At 51.9% G+C, this 18,801-nt stretch overlaps 3 protein-coding genes and 1 pseudogene across 7 annotated transcripts; all 4 read left to right on the top strand.

The window, feature by feature from the left end:
• The first annotated feature begins 516 nt into the window (after nucleotides 1–516).
• On the top strand, nucleotides 517–1,360 carry PRM2 (protamine 2). Of its 5 annotated transcripts, none has more exons than XM_023231101.2 (2): nucleotides 517–850; nucleotides 1,087–1,360. In XM_023231101.2, exons 1-2 carry the CDS (start codon nucleotides 621–623, stop codon nucleotides 1,091–1,093), a joined length of 237 nt encoding a protein of 78 aa, XP_023086869.1. In that variant the 5' UTR covers nucleotides 517–620; the 3' UTR covers nucleotides 1,094–1,360. The 5 variants fall into 5 exon arrangements, with proteins under 5 accessions (XP_023086869.1, XP_023086867.1, XP_023086868.1 ...); XM_023231099.2 differs by having other exon boundaries at nucleotides 517–894; nucleotides 1,063–1,360; XM_023231100.1 differs by having other exon boundaries at nucleotides 517–894; nucleotides 1,056–1,360.
• Nucleotides 1,361–2,746: 1,386 nt separating this feature from the next.
• Nucleotides 2,747–2,870, top strand: LOC111555257 (annotated as a pseudogene).
• Nucleotides 2,871–3,361: 491 nt separating this feature from the next.
• PRM3 (protamine 3) lies at nucleotides 3,362–3,795 on the top strand. The gene has a single exon (XM_023231096.2). The coding sequence runs from the start codon at nucleotides 3,390–3,392 to the stop codon at nucleotides 3,714–3,716; it is 327 nt and encodes a 108-aa protein (XP_023086864.1). The 5' UTR covers nucleotides 3,362–3,389; the 3' UTR covers nucleotides 3,717–3,795.
• Nucleotides 3,796–7,685: 3,890 nt separating this feature from the next.
• TNP2 (transition protein 2) lies at nucleotides 7,686–9,097 on the top strand. The gene is made up of 2 exons (XM_023231095.2): nucleotides 7,686–8,151; nucleotides 8,925–9,097. Exons 1-2 carry the CDS (start codon nucleotides 7,743–7,745, stop codon nucleotides 8,939–8,941), a joined length of 426 nt encoding a protein of 141 aa, XP_023086863.1. The 5' UTR covers nucleotides 7,686–7,742; the 3' UTR covers nucleotides 8,942–9,097.
• The last annotated feature ends 9,704 nt before the right edge of the window (nucleotides 9,098–18,801 follow it).

The following is an 18,801-nucleotide window of genomic DNA, read 5'->3' as shown; positions in this document are numbered from 1 at the left end:
TAGAGGTTGCAATGATCTATGATTGCACAACTGCACTCCAGCCTGGGGAAAAAAAAATGACAAAAAAAAAAAAAAAAAAAAAAAAAGAGAGAGAGAGAGAGAAAATGAGTGAATGTATGGGAAATAAATGAGTCAATGCTTGGCACATAGGAGTTATTAGGGAACTATCTGCTGCTGTTACCATCTAAACAGTAAACTGTGTGCACAGAGATTCCAAGTGACAGTGTGCGTGCCCACGGGCTTGGGGAGATGAGGGCTTGCATTAGACAATAAAACACCTGTCATCTGTATGGTTGCACCTGCTGCAAGAGACAGAGGACACACTTTACAGGCAAGGCAAGGGGGTCTCTCACCCTTCCAGCCCTGCAGCTTGGGTGCCAGGGCCCTGCTAGCTGTGACCCCTGGCCCTGTGCTGCCCTCACAGAGGAGGGTGGGCAGGGTGGGGACAGGGCGGGGCCGCCGAGTCATAGTGGGCGCCCCCTTTATATACAAGCTTCCGGGGAGCCTCACAGACCAGACCAACAGTAACACCAAGGGCAGGTGGGCAGGCCTCAGCCCTCCTCCCCCACCCCAGGGCCCACTGCAGCCTCAGCCCAGGAGCCACCAGCTCTCCCAACACCATGGTCCGATACCGCATGAGGAGCCTGAGCGAACGCCCGCAGGAGGTGCACGGGCAGCAGCTGCATGGACAAGAGCAAGGACACAACGGCCAAGAGGAGCAGGGGCTGAGCCCAGAGAACGTCGAGGTCTACGAAAGGACCCACCAAGGCTACTCTCACCATAGGAGCAGGCGCTGCTCTCGAAGGAGGCTGCACCGGATCCACAGACGGCGGCATCGCTCCTGCAGAAGGCGCAGAAGACGCTCCTGCAGGCAACGGAGGAGGCATCGCAGAGGTCTGCCCATGCCCCTGCCTTGCCCTGCACGTCCCTTACCATCCCAGGCACAGGAGGGAGGCTGGGACCCACCCCCCCTGACAAAGGCTCCAGCCCCCAACCCCTATCCCCACCCAGAGTCCCTAGGTGCCTCCCTCAACCAGAACTTTCTTTCCCAAAAGGTTGCAGAACCAGGAGGAGAAGATGCAGAAGGTACTAAGCTTCTTGGGCCCCTCACCTCCGGCTGGAAATTAAGAAAAAGTCACCTGCCCAAGAAACACCAAGAGAGGCCATAGCAATTCCCCTCCATCAAATGCTCAAGCCCCCAGCTGGAAGTTAAGAGAAAGTCACCTGCCCAAGAAACACCAAGTGAGGCCATAGCAACTCCCCTACATCAAATGCTCAGGCCCTGAGTTGCCGCTGAGAAGTACACAAGATCTGAGTGAAATGAGCAAAAGTCACCTGCCCAATAAAGCTTGACAAGACACTTGCTGGCCTGTTGGGTTTCCTTTGCACGAATCACATTTCCTTCGCATGAATCACACAAACCTGGCTTCCCTCATGCCCAGGGTGGGAAGAAGCTTCTCTGCAGTCCTTCCTCAGGGGCGGGTAGGGCGGGAGCTCTGCCACTCTGAGGGCGCCTAGGAGAGGGTCACTGTGCCTGGGAGGCCACCCTGTGATGCTGTCCTATCGCACATCCTTCCATGGAGTCAAAGGCCTGGATCCCCCTCCAGTGAAAAACCTGATCGTACCCCATGAAAGGAGAAAATGGTTAGAATAGATTGAGCCCTAATTAAGTCACAAAGATGTCAAGGCACCTTGTGGCCATATTTAAAAGGCTTTCTGTGTGCCACAGTTTAAAAACACAACCTATCTTGAGTGCTGGGTGGTTGGAAGTGTAAACGGTGTGGGCAGAGGAGCAGTACAGGCAAGAGCTTCAAGGTGGGGAGCAGGTCTGGCGTGCTCCAGCAACTACTTGGTCAGCACAGAGGGGGCAAAAGGCAAGGAGTAGATGAATGCAGAGTAATGGGCTGGGCTGTGTGAAGCCTGTGCTGTCTGAGGCCTCTGGAGACCCAGGGAGAATCTGATCCTTGCTGCCTGCATGTGGCTGCATCACTCCTGTCTGAAATCAAGGACCCTTGTGATTGCACTGACGGACTTTCTGGACAACCCAGGATAATCTCCCCATCTCACAATCCTTACGTCATAGATTCCAGGATCAGGATGGGCATTTAGCCAACCACAGCCACTGAGGACTGGGGGGATAAAACTGGCAAGATCCAATCCATATGTTGGAAAATGGATTCCTGGTGCTCAGAAATGACCAATCTTTAAGAAGTAATGAGTTTCTGGAAAAAAATGAAAAAAAAAAACATACATATTTTATTTCTTTTTTTTTTTTTTTTTTTTGAGATGGAGTTTTGCTCTTGTCACCCAGGCTGGAGTGCAGTGGTGAGATCTTGGCTTACTGCAACCTGCACCTCCTGGGTTCAAGTGATTCTCCTGCCTAACCTCCGGAGTAGCTGGAGGAGCTTAAAAAATTTTGGGGGGGGGGTATTTTTAGTAAAGACAGGATTTCACGATGTTGGCTGGGCTGGTCTCGAACTTCTGACCTCAGACGACCCACCTGCCTCGCCTTCCAAAGTGCTTGGATTACAGGTGTGAGCCACCATGCCTGGCCTGAAAAAATTTAAATTTAAAAAATACCACTGCAGTGTACAAAAGACTCATTTCAATGTATAAAAGACAAAGTCCTAAAACCCCTCCCCGCCTGCTGAAATTGTGCCACACAGATGGGGAGCCTTGCCAAGGGGCAGCTCCATGATGTCTTCAAAGAGACCTGTGGCCCTAAAACACTTAAGAGGTTGTCACTACACCCTGACCTGGGCAGAGTGGCATCTGGTTGGTGGCATTCATCTTGTATCAGTCAGGGACAAAGCAACCCCTTGTTCATCCCAGCTTGGTTTCTGGCCTGTGCCCTTGCCTTGGACAAACAGAAAAAGCTTAGGAGCTGTTGCTTTTCAAGAAGATTTCACACTTTCAGGCCCCCGAAGGAAGCGTTCCAAGGGTTCCTGAGTTTTATGAAGTAGAGCTTACACAGTGCATACACTTAAGTACACAGCTGGATGATTTATTTCCAAGGGTCAGAGTCAAGAAACTCGACACAGCTCTCTCTGGCTGGCGATTTCTGGGATGTGGGGAGGAGTCTGTGTGTGCCCCTTCTGCTTCTAGAAATTCAGTCTCTAACTCCCATCCCAGCTACAAGGGAAACTTTCTCCAGGGCAAATGAGGTCTATGGTGTCAGTATCTGCACTGGCCCCAACGCTCAGCCTTGCAGACCTTCCCTGTGAGGGCTGGGAGCTGCCAGTGGGCTGAGGTCTGAGTTAGCTGTTGGCTCAGACCCAGGATTCCGAGTGGGGGCGGGCTCCCTTTGTGATGTCAGCATCCTGCCCCCACTCACAGCCCCTTCACCAGCCACCTCACCTCCTTGTCCAGAGAGACAGGCAACGTGGACCATGGGTTCCCGCTGTGCCAAGCTCAACACATGCCACAGCCCAGGCCACGGCCCAGGCCACAGCACAGGCCACAGTATGGGCCACAGCATGGGCCACGGCCGGGGCCACGAATCCTCCATGAAGAAGCTCGTGGCCTGCGTGAGTCAGGATAACTTCTCCTTGTCATCAGAGGGTGAGGAAGAGGAGGAGGAAGGGGAAGAGGAGGAGGAAGAGGAGCTGCCAGTGCAGGGCAAGCTGCTGCTGATGGAGCCTGAGCGGCAGGAGGAGGCCCAGGAGGACAACGCCGAGGCCCAGCAGAGCCCCGAGTCCAAGGAGACACACTCCTGACCCGTGACGAAGGCCCAGGAAGGGACACCCTCTGCTGCTCCGGCGACCGTGTTCAGAGAAGAGTCAATAAAAAGTCTCTGAGGAATTCTCCCTGTCTCTGGTTTCCCCTCGCCCTATCCCTTCTGGTCCCATGTGTGCACGTGTGTGAATGCATGTGTGTGGCTGCACGTGGAGGGAAGCCAGCTGCCGAGGAATGCTGAAGAGCAGGGCTCGATGACCTTGTTCCCAAGCCCCAGCCAGAGGTTCAGGGGCTTTGGGAGGGGAAATCATCTCAGCCGAATCTTCCTGTTTTTGGGACAGGGGAAATTCCTCTCCTAGTCCCAGCACACCCCAACCGAGGGCACCCAGCAGGACAGGGTAACTGCCTTCATCGCAGTCCCCACGGTGCCGCCCCAACCACGGGCAGTCTTTTAAGAACACTGGCTTGGGAGTTCAGCAGACCTGGGATCAAATTTCTTTTCTGCTAGCTGCGTGCCCTTGAGCAAGTCACTGGTGTCTTTGAGCCTCAGCCTGCCCCTCCTGGCATTTGGGGGAAGCTAATAGCTACTCATGGGTCACCTGATCAGGGGAATTAGCTCAAGGGCTAGGTGGGACCAGGCCTGGCACCACCAGTCAGTACTGAACTATGACAGGGATCGTTGCTGGGGTCATGGTGGTTTCCTCTGGGTCCTTTTTGGCTGCGGACTCTTCCACTGCGAGTCTATGCTGCTGGCGACCATCTGCACCCCTACCTGGAAGCTCACTCCTGCCTTCTTCAAGGGGTCTAGCCCTGGGGGCAGAGACAGTGCCCCATGAGAGCAGTAGGCAAAAGAGGCCCAGGGAGGCGACTGGGTACAGATGCAGAACCTAGGCCGCATCCTCTCGCTCTGGGCTTGGTGCGCTTTCTGCAGGGAGCTTCAGAATGCGTCTGCCGCCCACCCTACCGCCGGCTCCTCCCTCACTCCTTCCACCCCAAAGAAGGGACAAATGTGATCTCCACCACATTCCCTCACAGTCCTCCAAGCGCCAGCCACCTTGAGCTAATTCTCCTGATCAGCTGATCCCCTGTCCCTGAGGACACCCTAGTTGGTACCGCGGCAGTGGGGCTGGGGGCCGGGGGACTTTCAGGGAAGCCTGGGTTCCTCTGGGGTCCATGTTTGAGGGTAAGAAGGGGCCTTGGGCTACCCTGAGGAGAGGCCACTGCTCTGCCCTGCAATGGCCTAGGGCAGAGGAGGCCGTTACCCCAATACTCCCAGCCCCACAAATGATGCGGTTGGTCAGCTTTGTCCTTTTGTCCAAGGCCCGAAGGTCCACCCACCCATTCATTTGCCCAGGAAACAAGAGCCGAGCCCCTGCTGTATGCCCCACATGGTGCTAGTCACGAGGGGACCTGGTATGAATAAAACGCAGTCCCTGCCGTCCTGGGAGAGAGTTCACAGTCTTAGGTGCGAGGACAGGTATGTGATGTGCTGCACACCTGCTGCTGGCAGAGGTCAGCCCTCCCTGGGAGGACTGGAAAGGTGTGTGGAGGAGAGGCTGGTTGATGGCAGGCCACGATCTCCATTCCAGGCTACGTGCTTGAGGGTGGGGAAGTGGGGCCTTGGCAGTGGAGGAGCAGCAGGCCATGGGAAGGGGTCCAGAGACCCAGAAACTCTTCACGGCTTGGTCTAGCACACACCCCACAACCGGACCTGCTGAGCCCACCCAAGGCAGGGCCCTGAGAACCCTGCCGCAGGTGTCCCTCTAATCACTGAGAATCCCTTACTGACCTTGAGAGGCAGCCAGACCTGAATATGACTGGCTCTGTCCCTGATCAGCCAAGGGACTCTGGGCTGGTGACTCCACCTCTCTGAGCCTGTTCCATCTTTGCTAAACGCAATCATTGTACCTGCCTCACGGGGTGCATTAGTTTCCTGGGGCTGTCATACCAAATGGCCACAAACTCGGTGGCTAAAACAACAGAAATGTATTCTCTGCAGTTCTGGAGGCCGGAAGTCTGAAGTCGAGGTGCCAGCTGGGCCGATCTCCCTCCCGAGGCCTTAGCAGCGAATCCTTCCTTGCCTCCTCTAGCTCACAGAACTCCAAGCTTGTCTCCATCTTTACATGGTTTCCTCTTCTGCCTGGGTGACGCCTCTTCTGTCTCTCATAAGGACGTTTGTCATTGGATTTAGGGTGGGCCCTAAATCCAATGCTAAGCCAACATGCTTATCTCAAGATTCTTAGCTTAATTACATCTGCAAAGATTCCTTTTCCAAATATCACACTGACAGGTTCTAGGAGTTACAACGTGGACATAGATTTTTGGGGGCTGCCATTCAGTCCACTACAAAGGGTCATTGTGAGGTCTGAGGGCAAAGCTGCCTGGAGAGGGTGAGGCCCAGAGCACAGCCATGTAGAAAGCATTCAGTAAATGAAAGCAGTTTTCACTGTGAGAAATTTGACATGTTTATTCAGAAATAAACTGCAAAGGCTGGGCATATTGGCTCAGGCCTGTAGTCCCAGCACTTTGGGAGGCCAAAGCAGGAGGATATCTTGAGCTCATGAGTTCAGGAACCACCTAAGCAACAAAGTGAGACCCCCATCTCTACAAAAAAATAAAAAAATTAGACTGGTGTGGTGGCATGCATCTGTAGTCACAGCTACTTGGGAGGCTGAGGTGGGAGGATCACCTGAGTCCAGGAGGTGGAAGCTGCAGTGAGCTGTAATAGTGCCACTGCACTCTAGCCTGGGCAACGGAGCAAGACCCTTTCTCAAAAAAGAAAAAGAAAAAAAACTTCCATAAAAGTGGATGATTGCACATTCTCAGAGCAAGAGGCAAAGTTGCACATGGGCAGAGTGAGAGGTTGGCTTGGGCTGGGGACCTGCTCAGAGAGGGGAGACACAGACAGAGGGAGTTCCATGCAGAGACAAGTGGGAAAGTACAGGACAAGGGCTAAGCTCAAAGGCATCGGCCAAGACGGGGATGGGTGGAGGGCTCTAGATGGAAACCCAAACACTAGAAGATCAAATGGCCTGGTGTTCAAACATAAGTCTGGGTTTTCTTCTCGAGGTGCTGGAGTGTTTGAGCAGGGACAGCATGATTCAAATGGTATGGCGAGGCTTCGTTAGCAGGGATGGGAAGAGAATCAAGAGACAGAAACTGAAGGAGAGAGATGGGTTTCCAAGGACCTCCTGTAGCTTGACAAGCATCTTAGGCTCACAAGAATACCAGGAAAGAAGCAAAGACACCCCTTTGTCACATAAGGCAACTAAGCCTCAGAAATCACAATGGCCTACCCAAGATTGAACATCATTGCAAACTGGGATTTGAACTTGGCTCTGAATCTCCCGACTTCACATCTGGCTGGGGAGGTAGGCTTGCCGGGCGAGCCCCAGGACCACCCCTTGGACCATGTGGTTATTCATCTTTCATCCATCCACCAAGCCATCTGGTCAATTCATCACCTCCCCATCATCTGGGCACTAGTCATCTGTCTTCACAACTGCCCACCATTCAGCTGCCATCACTAGGGTCAAGGCTGCACTCCTAGCACCCAAGCTGCCCAGGAAGTTAAGAAAAAGACCTGATGATGCTGGTCAGTGATATTTACTGAGCTCTTACTGTGGGCTGGGCCTGAGCTAACTCCTTGATATAAATTTTCTCCTTTATTAATAATTCTTCTAATGTCTAAATGAGGTCAGTACAATTATTGTCTCTACTCTGGAGAGATGGGGAAACTGGGACTTGTTTAGGCGAATCCCCAGGGCTGACCATGTAGAAAAAGCAGATCTGGGATGCAGACTCAGTTTAATCTGACCCAAGGGCTCCTACCCTGAACCAGCAGCTGGGACTACCCCCAGGGTACCCCTGAGGGCTGCCCCAGCCTGGGGGTGAGGGTAACGGGTAGGGAGATTTGTCTTGGCTGGGCCACATCTGTCACACTGCTGTGGCCTGTGCCATCATAATCAGCCCCAACTATATAACCAGGGGCTGCCAGGGCCTCTGTAAAGCTAGGCCTGCTGGGAGAGGACAAGGAGGAGGCCCTGTCCCTCCAAACGTGGCCTCCTATGGACACCAAGACTCACAGCCTTCCTATCACCCACACCCAGCTCCACAGCAACTCTCGGCCCCAAAGCCGCAGCCCGTGCACCTGCACCCACCACTGCCAGACCTTCAGCCAGAGTTGCAGACAGAGCCAGGGTGGCAGCCGGAGCCGGAGCTCTAGCCAGAGCCCGACCAGCCACCAGAACCCAAGCGGAGCCCACAGTTCATCCGGCTGCCAGAGCCAGAGTCCCAACGCCAGCCCACCACCAAAGCGCCACAAAAAGACCATGAACTCCCACCACTCTCCCACGCGGCCCACCATCCTGCACAGCAGCTGCCCCAAGAACAGAAAGAACTTGGAAAGCAAGCTGAACAAGAAAAAAATGGCCAAGAGGATCCAGCAGGTGTACAAAACCAAGAAGCGGAGCTCAGGTATCCTTTAAGGAGGTGGGGAAGGGCCACAGAGCCCACAGATGATGGGGAGCAGACCTTGGGGGAAGTGAGAGGAAGGCTGCAGCCAGGTCACAGAGGAACCACAGGCAAGGATGAAGAGGGAGAAGAGAAACAATGGGTTGATTAGGAGGATAGAAAGATTAGCTAGATGGAAGCATGAATTGGGTTGAGAGGTTGGGTAGATGACTGGGTGGGTAAATAATAAATAGGTAATAGGGCAGTTGGAAGAATGCATTGGTTGAATGATAGGAAGTTTGGATGTGATTAGCTGGATGATGAATAAATGGATGAATGCACTGGTTCACTCGTTATTGGTTGGTTAGGTAGATGATTAGTTGGAAGAATATGGTTGGTGGACATGAATTGGTTGGATATAGAGTTAAATAGATGTAAAAGTTTTGATGGGTTGATCTGATTGGTTAAATAACGGTTGGCTAGGAAGGCTAGTTCAGATGAAGGCATGATGTTGATAAATTTATCTTAATAGAGTAATATGGAGTAATTGAATGAACTGATAGATGGAAGAATAGATATCTAGACTAATGCGATAGAATGGGAAAGAAATGTTGAATAAATGAATGGAATGGGTGAACTAATAAATGGATGGATGACAAATGGACACTGACGGTAGTCTAAACTCTATCTACGCCCCATATTCAATCACAAATGAGTAGCTGTAAGACCTACAGGAGGTCTGCGGCTTCATGAAGTGCTCAGCTATTAAAAGTTCCTTTCCCACTCTTATCCCTTAGGACGGAAATCCAACTAACAAGATTGCACTTCTTGGCTTGTTCCTGCGTGTTTCACCCAAATGAGAAACGCTATCATGCATAGAATGCTAGGATGAAGTCAATCTTCTTGCAGGAACATGTTACTATGGTGATTTCTACTCAACACTAATTAAAGCTTGTACCCTGGAAGACTATCACTGAGTAGTCGTTTTAGAGTCATTTTGATTTCACTAATAAAGGTGTTACGTGTTTTGGGGGCCTGCACAGGGGCAGAAATGAATGGGGGTGGGCTGCCAAGAAGCCTGCGGAGTCCACTCGGCTTGGATAACAATCTTTTGCCCTGTACACTCCCACATGGGTGTGTACATATGTGGACACACAAGATGCGCACAGGTCCATACTCTATTCATGTGATCCACATGTATGTAGCCCAAGGAGACAGGAAGAAGGGGTTCAGAACGTGCCTTTTGCAATTCAGAGCATCCTGAGTTTGAATCCTGGCTCATCTTTCGTCCACGCTGTGTGACCCTGAACTGTGACCAACCTCTGAGCCTTACTTGCTGATTCTGTAATATAGTACCAACCTCAACGTTCCTCAAAGCGGCCATTTCAACCAACTTCTACTAAGGGACCAAAGTCTGTTCAGGGGCTGTGCTGGGCTCTGGGAACAGAACTAGAGAACATACAAGGCCCTGCCCTCATGGAACTTACAGTCCAAACACAAGAGTTGTCAGAATGAGCTGTATCAAGGGAGCAGGGTGATGTCATGTCCCCGTGAGGGAACGAGCCTGGGTTAGAACTTGTGTTGCAGAGGAGCTGGCATACAATCTGAAGGTGCTGGGACATGAGCTAGGGGCACCAGGCAGGGGCCAGACCATGCCAGCGTTGGACCAAGCTCTGCAGGAAGGAGTTTGGACATTATTCTTGGTGTGAGAAGTCAGGGGAGGGTCTCAGCTGGGTGAGTTGATAGTCTGGTGTGTGTGTGTGTTTTTTTTTTTTTTTTTTTTTGCGACCATCTCACTGTCTCCCAGGTTGGGGTTTAGTGATGCAATCATGGCTCACTGTAGCCTTGATCTCCCAGGCTCAAGCTATCCTCCCGCTTCAGGTTCCTGAGTAGCATGACATGTACCACCATGCCTAGCTATTTTTGACTTCTCGCTCTGTTGCCCAGGCTGGAGGGCAGTGGCGTCATCTCAGCTCATTGTAACCTCCGCCTAATGGGTTCAAGCGATTCTCCTGCCTCAGCCTCCCGAGTAGCTGGGATTACAGGCCCCGCCACACCTGGCTAATTTTTATGTTTTTTTCCCCACTGTGCAGGCGTTCTGTCACTGCTTTTTTTAATTTCATTTTACTTTAAGTTCTGGGATACATGTGCTGAACATGCAGGTTTGTTACGTAGGAATACATGTGCCTTGGTGGTTTGCTGCACCCATCAACCCGTCATCTAGGTTTTAAACCCCGCATGCATTAGGTATTTGTCCTACTGCTCTCCCTCCCCTTTCCCCCCACACCTCAATTTTTGTATTTTTTTTTAGTGGAGATGAGGTTTCACCATGTTGGTCAGGCTGGTCTCAAACTCCTGACTTCAAGTGATTCACCTGCCTTGGCCTCCCAAAGTGCTGGGATTACAGGTGTGAGCCACCATGCCCGGCCGCCTGGTGTGTGTTCTCAAAGTGGTGCGGCTGCTGTGTGGAGACCGGACTGCAGGGGATGGGACAGGGTACAGCAACTGGCAGAATGGCAGCCTGGTCTAGTGGAGAGATTTTCCCCAACAGGTGGGCCGGAGGTTCCTCCCAAGATAATGCCCAGAGTCCTGCCTTCCTCATTCCTCTTGTGCAAACATTTACTGAGGACCCACTTGTGTGGGCTTTGGGCTAAGGCCAAGGAGGGAAGATAAGGATGAACCAGACAGAACCCTGCTTCCAAGTAGATGTGGAGACAGCTATGGCCATCAATCTTAGGAAAACCTGCTCTCATCTGCAAAATGGGCACCCTTGCTGGGGGACTGGGAGAGGTCAGTGTGTCATGCCTGTGACATGGTGTCTGGGCTCAGTGCTTGGCACTCAGTAAACCTCTGCTATTAATATGGCATAAAAAGTACCAGGCATCCCAGCATTTTGGGAGGCCGAGACGGGAGGACCACGAGGTCAGGAGATAGAGACCATCCCGGCTAACACGGTGAAACCCCGTCTCTACTAAAAAATACAAAAAACTAGCCGGGTGAGGTGGTGGGCCTGTAGTCCCAGCTACTCAGGAGGCTGAGGCAGGAGAATGGCGTAAACCCAGGAGGTGGAGCTTGCAGTGAGCTGAGATCCGGCCACTGCACTCCAGCCTGGGCGACAGAGCGAGACTCCGTCTCAAAAGAAAAACAAACAAACAAAAAAAAAAAACAAAATAAAAGTACCAGGCAGATTTTCGTGAAGGAACACCGGCTGCCAGACTAAAGGACTGGGGAATGGTCAGGGTCTTGTGTAACTTGGCTTCTGACCTTCATACCCACCAGCCTTGGTTTTAGGGTCAGACTCAAGTTTGCTCTGGTTCTCACTATCCTAGCTGAGGGGGCTGGGACTAGACCACTCGGAGCCTCACTCACCTCCTCTGTCTGATGGGCTCACCATTCTGACATGCTGGGGGCGGGGTACCCAGCAGCCTGGTGTGTGACAAGGTGCCCAGCACAGCACCAGACACAGCGTCACTTTGTTTTCTTTTGTGCTGCATTTGGCGTTTGGGCTGAAGGAACGGGGTGAGCAGGTGAAGGCGGGGTGGGGCAGGAGTAGAAATGAGTGGTGATGGGGTGTCTGCAGGGGAGGGAAATGGACCCAGGTGTCTTGGGGAAGACCTTGCAGGATTCCAAGCTTTGCTGAGCCGCTCCCAGGCAGCGGCATGACATGGAAGTTCCTCTTTCAGATCTCAGCTGTGTGGCCTTGAGCAAGTCATGTCACCCGTCTGCATCCTGGTCTTTTCTGTAAAATGGGAGGCTAACGGTGCCTCCCTAGAGGGGTCCTGGTGGGGATTCATTGAGATAATGCACCTGCAAGCATCCAACAGAGGGCCTGGTCCATCTGACCAATGTCACTCAATGTCACTGTCAGTCTCCTTTCCTTGGGTCCCTTTATCCTCCCCTCACAGCAGGGAAGTGTTCCAGGTTGTTTCTAGTAGGAGAGGGTGTGGGAAGCACTGACGCAGGCTCAGGAACTACATTTATTGAGCATCTACTTGATGCCAGATGTTTTGACATAGATGTTTCCACGGAATCCACACTCCTCAGCAAGAGACATGATTAGTCCCACTGTACAGATGAAGAAGCTGAGACTCAGAGGTGAAATGACTTGGTCAAGGACTCCTGGCATGCAGGTCTGAGATAAGACATTCATGTTTTGTCCAAAACTTCCTGGTTCCCAACTGAAAATGTAAGGCCACATTAAGCCACGACAGTCACTGACACATCAGTGCAAGAGTTTGGGAGGCCCTTCTGGGGAACACATTTTGAAGGAGGAAGTGGAGACAGGGTTAGACATAAAGTCAGGGACTTTGAGCCCCACTCACCAAAGGACCTCCCTGCTTCCTGGGCAGTGTCCTTTTATGATATGATTACTGAAGGCAGATCTTCTATTATAAGCCGATGGACTGGCTCACACGTGTGGCTTATGGACCTATCTTGAACTCCACATTTCCCTGAAACCAACACCAACACGAGCAACACAAAAGTGGCGCAAACACGGAGAGTCACATACACAATCATAACTCCCCAGAGTCTCGACCTCCTGGCCACACATACAAAGAAGTGGCCGTTCAAACCCACTCAGACACAGAGACCCACATTCACATGCGGACCCCAAATACACACACACACACCCCTACACATGTATGCAGGCTCTCAGTCACCTCCCCCGACCCTTCCCACAGGAAACACATACGTAAGCAAGCACTCACAATACACACCACCCTCGTACAGTCAGATGCATGGTGATGACAGAAAAAAAAAATCCAACCACAGATTCACGCTTTCACTTACTTAGCTTGGGGGAGGTGGCAGTAGGTTGGGGGCAGGCCTGCTGGAGACCCAAATTCAGGAAATGGAGACAGACAGACAACAAACCCAGCCAGCAAGACAGTATGCGGGATCATCTATCTTGATACTCAGAGATTTAATTTCAGTGGGCTACTGGGGAATGAGGTGAGGTCTGGGGAACAGTGACGTGCAGCCTGTCCTGTGGTGGTGTTACCCGCAGGGCTGTCACTCTTGAGGGTCTGAGGGATCACCAAGGGGAAACGCAGTGGTCCTGGGTTGAGGAAGGGTGGGGAACAGAGCGGTCAGACAAGAGGGCAGATCCTGGCAGAGATGCCCATGTGAGCTATGATTTAAGAGGAAAACTATCTCAAACCCTGCCGTCACACAGACCCAGCTTCAAATCCCAGCTCCCCCATTCCCTCACTGGGTGACCCCAGGACTATTCCTCAACCTCTCTGAGTCTCAGGTGCATCTCACACTTTGTAAAGAGAACCGAGGAGGCCCTGCTGTTCACTGCTGCATCTCCAGGACTTAGCACAGTGCCTAGCACATACTAGGAGTGCAGTAAATATTTGTTTAGTAGATGAAAGAAGGAGCAGGCATTAAAGCAACAACGAGAAGCCACCACTTACCAAATCATCAAATAGGCAAAAATGGAAAAAGTATGATAATGGCGAAGGCATGGGGAAACATTGATGAACGCTTTTGCCCAGAAGGTGAATGTGCACAGCACGCTGGCAGGCGACTGGGTGGCGCCTACGAACATTCAAACGGTAAGAACGGTTTATCACATGTGTCCTACGAGGCTGTACAGGGAGCTGCAGGCCACGTTGTTTGCAAGAGCAAAAAAACAACCTATGTGTCCGCCCACTAGGGATGGCTAAATGAACACACGCTGAAGAGTATCATGCAGTTCTTAAGGAACTTGGGGTCGATCTATACGTGATCTAGCCAGATCTAGCAAGATTGTTGTGGGAAAAGGGCAAGATGGAGAAAGACATGACACTGATAGAAGGAAAAGTCCTACACAAAGGAATGCTTTTTTTTTTTTTTTTTTTTATTTTTTAGGGTTAGGGTCTTGCTCTGTCACCCAGGCTGGAGTGCAGTGGCACAATCACAGCTCACAGCAGCCTCAAACTGACTACAAGTGATCCTCCCAGCTCGACTTCCCAAAGTGCTAGGATCACAGGCATGAGCCACCATACCCAGCCAAGGGACATCATTTTTATGGGTCAAAATACAAGCATGTAGATGCACAGAAAAAGATCTCAGGGTGGAAGCAGTGGCTTCTGCCTATAATCTCAGCGCTTTGGGAGGCCCAGGCGGGAGGATCACTTGAGGCCATGAGTTTGAGACCAGCCTAGGAAACAAAGTGAGACTCTGTCTCCCTAAAAATGAAAAAATTAGCCGGGCATGGCAGTGTGCGCCATCTACACGGGAGGCTGAATCAGGAGGATTGCTTGAGCACAGTGGGGGTGGGGATGTCAAGGCTGCAGTGAGCTGTGTTCGTGTCACTGCACCCCAGCCTGAGTGACAGAGGGAGACTCGGTCTCAAAACATAAAAATAAAAATAAAAAAGATCCTAAAGAACAGACCGAGCTGGTGCCTGGGTTACCTTTGCGGAGGAAAACTGAAGGAAAAAGAGGATAAAAAAGCAATGAGCATTAGTGAATGTGTCTAATGGGTGCTCAGCGAAGCTCTGTTGAATCTGGAGAGGCAGTAAAGGCATGTGGATATAACATCAGCCCCCGCTCTGGGCTTGCTGGTCTGGGCAAGGTGACCCAGAATGCTCTCCCACAAAGGGACTCATCACCCCAGGGCAGGGAAAGGTCCAGCCCAGCCCTCTCCCTTCCTCTTGACCAGTCTCCTAGAAGCCAGTAGGGTTGCCTTGGGGTGTCTGGCTTACCTTTGGCCTCATGTGCTGCCCAGGGCCTCACATTCTTGTCATGCTCTGCCCGGAATATGTTCTCCCTCCCTTCCCTTGGCGAGATCTCATTCTTTTTTTTTTTTTTTTATTTGAGACAGGGTCTCCCTATGTTACGCAGGCTGGAGTGCAGTGGTGTGATCTTCGCTCACTGCCATCTCTGTCTTCCGAGCTCAAGTGATCCACCTCAGGTTCCCACGTAGCAGCGACCACAGGTGTGTACCGCCACGTCCAGCTAATTTTTTTGTACTTTTGTAGAGATGGGGTTTTGTCATGCTGCCCAGGCTGGTTTCAAACTCCTGAACTCAAGTGATGCTCACTCTTTACAACTCAGTTGAGGGTCACCCCTCCCTGAGCCTGCTTAGGGTGCTGTCAACTGGGCCAGTAGATGCTGGGCTTCTTAAGTTGTGGCACGTGAGGAGACTGCTGCTGCTCTGTGTGCCCTGAGACCAGACACCTCCTCAGAGAGAACTGGGCGCAATTCCACCTGTCATCATGACACCCGACACTGTCAACAGCATCACCACAGTGAGGGCCCACGGACATGAGGAATCTTTCTGCCCCACATTCTAAAGTCCCCAGCCTGCTGTGTCCTAGCTCCTGTGCCTATTTTCAGTTTCTGCAAGTTCTTTTGCTCCCTGTGTCACTGCTACTGGTCCCTGCTGTCAGCCGCTGACACCTAATTTGTCACTTATGGAATGGGGTGGGGTGGGTAGAAACTGGTTAGGCTTGTTGGAATACTGTGCAAAAATGCAGTGAAGAGGCCACGACAAAGATCCCAAGGGATTTACTGAGGAAGGGGCACCGTGCTTCCCAGGCTTGGGCTTTGTGACAGTTCTCTGGGCCACCGGATTTGCCTGAAGGCACACAGCTGATGGGGAGGGGAGCTGGAACTGGAAGCAGGTGTGTCTGGACCCCTCCACCAGCATTCCTAGAATTCTACTTTCCTGCCCCTCCTATTTTACAGCTGTTAACATAACAATCTTGACCGCTTTCCGAAAGCCAGTGACTACTGACTACTTCAAGTAACAGCTGACTTCATCTCTCCTTTCTTTACCTGTGCCTGCTGGAAGAGTCTCACCAAGTCTCCAGGACTGGGCCACTTTGGAGCCCGGCCACGGGCTCATGCCATCGCTCCCTGGCCTCTTACACCTTCTCCTTGGACTTGGGTCCTCTGAGCTCACACCCCTCTACCCGCCACTGAGACACACAATCGTTCCTGCGGTGGGAGCAGAAGGGATCTACTCCACACATCAAAGCACAGGACTCCAGACACAGCACTTCAGGCCAGGTTCTGCCAAGCCCCAGGGCTCCCCACAACACCTTCACCAAGTTCTACCAGTTCCCCAAGTTGTGATCTCCTCATCTGATCAAGGGAAACATAATTTCCAATTCTCACGACCATGGGAAAGTGTCCCATGGCCACAGCCACAGCTCCTCGTGGCTAAAGCCCAGCAGTTGGGAAGGTCAGCAGCTACAAGGCTCTTTCCACACTCAGTCCTATGCTGTCTCCTGGGCCTGGATGGCTGGCCCGTGCACTCTGGGCAAAATCCAAAGCCCTGCCGCAGCCCAGCAAGGCCCTACTTGATGGATCAGACCCTGCCAACCTCTATGCCTCACCCCCACACCACCCCCTGGCTCGCTATACCAACTCTCCTTTCCTATCTTCAAGCACCCCCACCATAGGGCCTTTGCACTGGCTGTTCTCTCCACCTGGGGTATTCATCCTACTTTTAGAAAGACCTTAGTGCTAATGTCACCACCTCCAAGAGGCTTTCCCTAACTTCCTTATCTCACCCTACAAACACATAGTCACTCCTTTCTCTCTGTTTCTTTCCCACATAGCACCCAGTATGATCTGCAATGATGGTGTGAATTCACTGATTCCCCTAGGTCTGCCTGAACACCTCTGAGCCCCCTGTGCCTGGCACACAGTAAGAACTCAATAAATATCTGCTGAATAAATACTGAAGAAGTGAAATAGATATGTTATCACCTCATCTTGCAAATATGGAAACTGAGGCACAGAAAAGCTAAGAAGCTGGCCCCAGGCCACATGCTTATGAAATGACCTATTTTAATTCAGACCGGCGGTCAGCAGAATCCACAATGCGAGCCTTACTGCTCGGGGCTCCCAGGGGCACAGACTCCCATGGGAACCTCACTGACACATGGGTTAGAGGAAAAGGAGGGCTGAGGAATTTCAGGGCAGAGACCAGTTTCACGATTACACACTCTGGCCAGGAGCTGCTTTTCCCAGCACGACGCCACCAAAGCCGGAAAGAGAAACTGAAAAAGCTGAGTGCCATAAGCCACCAGGACCTTGACTCCCCCAGATGCTGGCTGGGCCCCTCGCATATGGGGTTCGCGGACCTGCCAAACTAGGGAGGAGAATGTTCCCACACATCTGGCTCTGGCTGTGGTTTAGCAAGCTGTGGACGTAGGGTTGGTCTATCTGCCCTGTGACAAGAGGTCACTGTGCCAAGCATCGACTCCACGCCTGGCATTCTGCCCTTGGCTCTGCATGTCTGGCTGCTCCGTGAGGTACGAGATGTTCAGAGCTCACTTTGCAGTTGGGGCAAATGAGGTACCCAGAGGGCAGATCGCTTGCCCAAGGTCATGCAGCAGGTCTGGGGTCAGAGCCTGGCCCCATCCTGCCCAGCACTTTGAGTCCCCTCAGGGTTTCGCACTGCCTGGCTTCCTGTGAGTCTGGTGCCCAGCCCTCCAGGGAGAACAGCCCACAAGGCGGATGCTTGTCAATCAGCAGATTTCTTTTTCTCTTTCAGCATCTGGATTTGGTTTCATTTTGAACACAGGACTTCAGAAAATGAAACCAAAGCTGTCTGTCACTGGTGGCAGTGAGAAGAACCCACGTGTGCTGAGCGTACCCTTAGAAGCTTCCCCGTTCCCTTGCTGTGCCTTCCCTGGCCTGTGGTCCCTGGACTAGGGCTTATAAGGCAGTGCTTTGGGAGGCCAGGGCAGGAGGGTCACTTAAGGATAGGAGTTCAAGACCAGCCTGGGCAATGTAGTGAGACCCCATCTCTACAAAAAATTTAAAAAATTAGCCAGGTGTGGTGGCATGTGCCTGTAGTCTCAGCTACTCAGGAGGCTGAGATGTGAGAATCTCTTGAGCCCAGGAGGTCGAGGCTAGAGTGCCTCCTCGATCCTATCACTACACTCCAGCCTGAGCAACAGAGCAACACTCCATCTCTTTAAAAAAATGGACACAGGGGTTGAAGCCATGTGTCTGTGGGCTCCAACACACAGCCACACCCACAGGCACACTCGGATGAACAACAACAGCAAACATCTACCGAGTGCTTATTATACACTACTGGTTGTTTTAAGCACCTGATCCCGTATTCACTCATTTAATTCCCACACAACCCCGGGAGGGAGGTACTGTTGTATTTTTCTTTTTGAGACAGGGTCTTACTCTGTTGCCCAGGCTGGAGTGCAGTGATGCAAGGCTCACTGCAGCCTTGACCTCTCGGGCTCAAGCAATCCTCCTGCCTCAGCCTCCCAAGTAGCTGGGACTATAGGTACAAGCCACTATGCCTGGTTGATTTTTGTACTTTTTTTTTTTTTTTTTTTTTTTTTGTAGAGAAGGGGGTCTCACTTTGTTGCCCAGGCTCGTTCTCAAACTCCAGGGCTCAAGCAATCCTCCTGTCTTGGCCTCCCAAGTGCTGGGATTATAGGCATGAGCTACTGCACCCTGCTAGAGGTACTATTATTATCCCCATTTCACAGATAAAGAAACCATGGCAGAGAGGTTAATTACACGCTCAAGGTCACAAGAATAGAAAGGTGCAGAGGTGGAACTAGGCGTCCTTGTAATTCCATTACCCACCGCAGCGTGTGGCCCCCAGCAGATGTTCAGTGGACATCTCTCGAATGACCACACACCTGATCTCTGGTGCAGGCAAAGCTCTGCATCTTCTCTTACCCCCTTGCGCACGTGC

This window comes from Piliocolobus tephrosceles, chromosome 17, assembly GCF_002776525.5.
Source record: "Piliocolobus tephrosceles isolate RC106 chromosome 17, ASM277652v3, whole genome shotgun sequence".
Taxonomy (NCBI): domain Eukaryota; kingdom Metazoa; phylum Chordata; class Mammalia; order Primates; family Cercopithecidae; genus Piliocolobus; species Piliocolobus tephrosceles.
This window is presented reverse-complemented; position numbering and strand designations above follow the sequence as displayed.

What these genes read in the sequence shown, in the direction of transcription:
- PRM2 (XM_023231097.2), top strand. Translation starts at nt 621, where the DNA reads ATGGTCCGATACCGCATGAGGAGCCTGAGCGAACGCCCGCAGGAGGTG. An exon ending in CACGTCCCTTACCATCCCAG is followed by an intron (nt 942 to 1,055) that starts GCACAGGAGGGA and finishes CTTTCCCAAAAG; the next exon opens with GTTGCAGAACCAGGAGGAGA.
- PRM3 (XM_023231096.2), top strand. Translation starts at nt 3,390, where the DNA reads ATGGGTTCCCGCTGTGCCAAGCTCAACACATGCCACAGCCCAGGCCAC.
- TNP2 (XM_023231095.2), top strand. Translation starts at nt 7,743, where the DNA reads ATGGACACCAAGACTCACAGCCTTCCTATCACCCACACCCAGCTCCAC.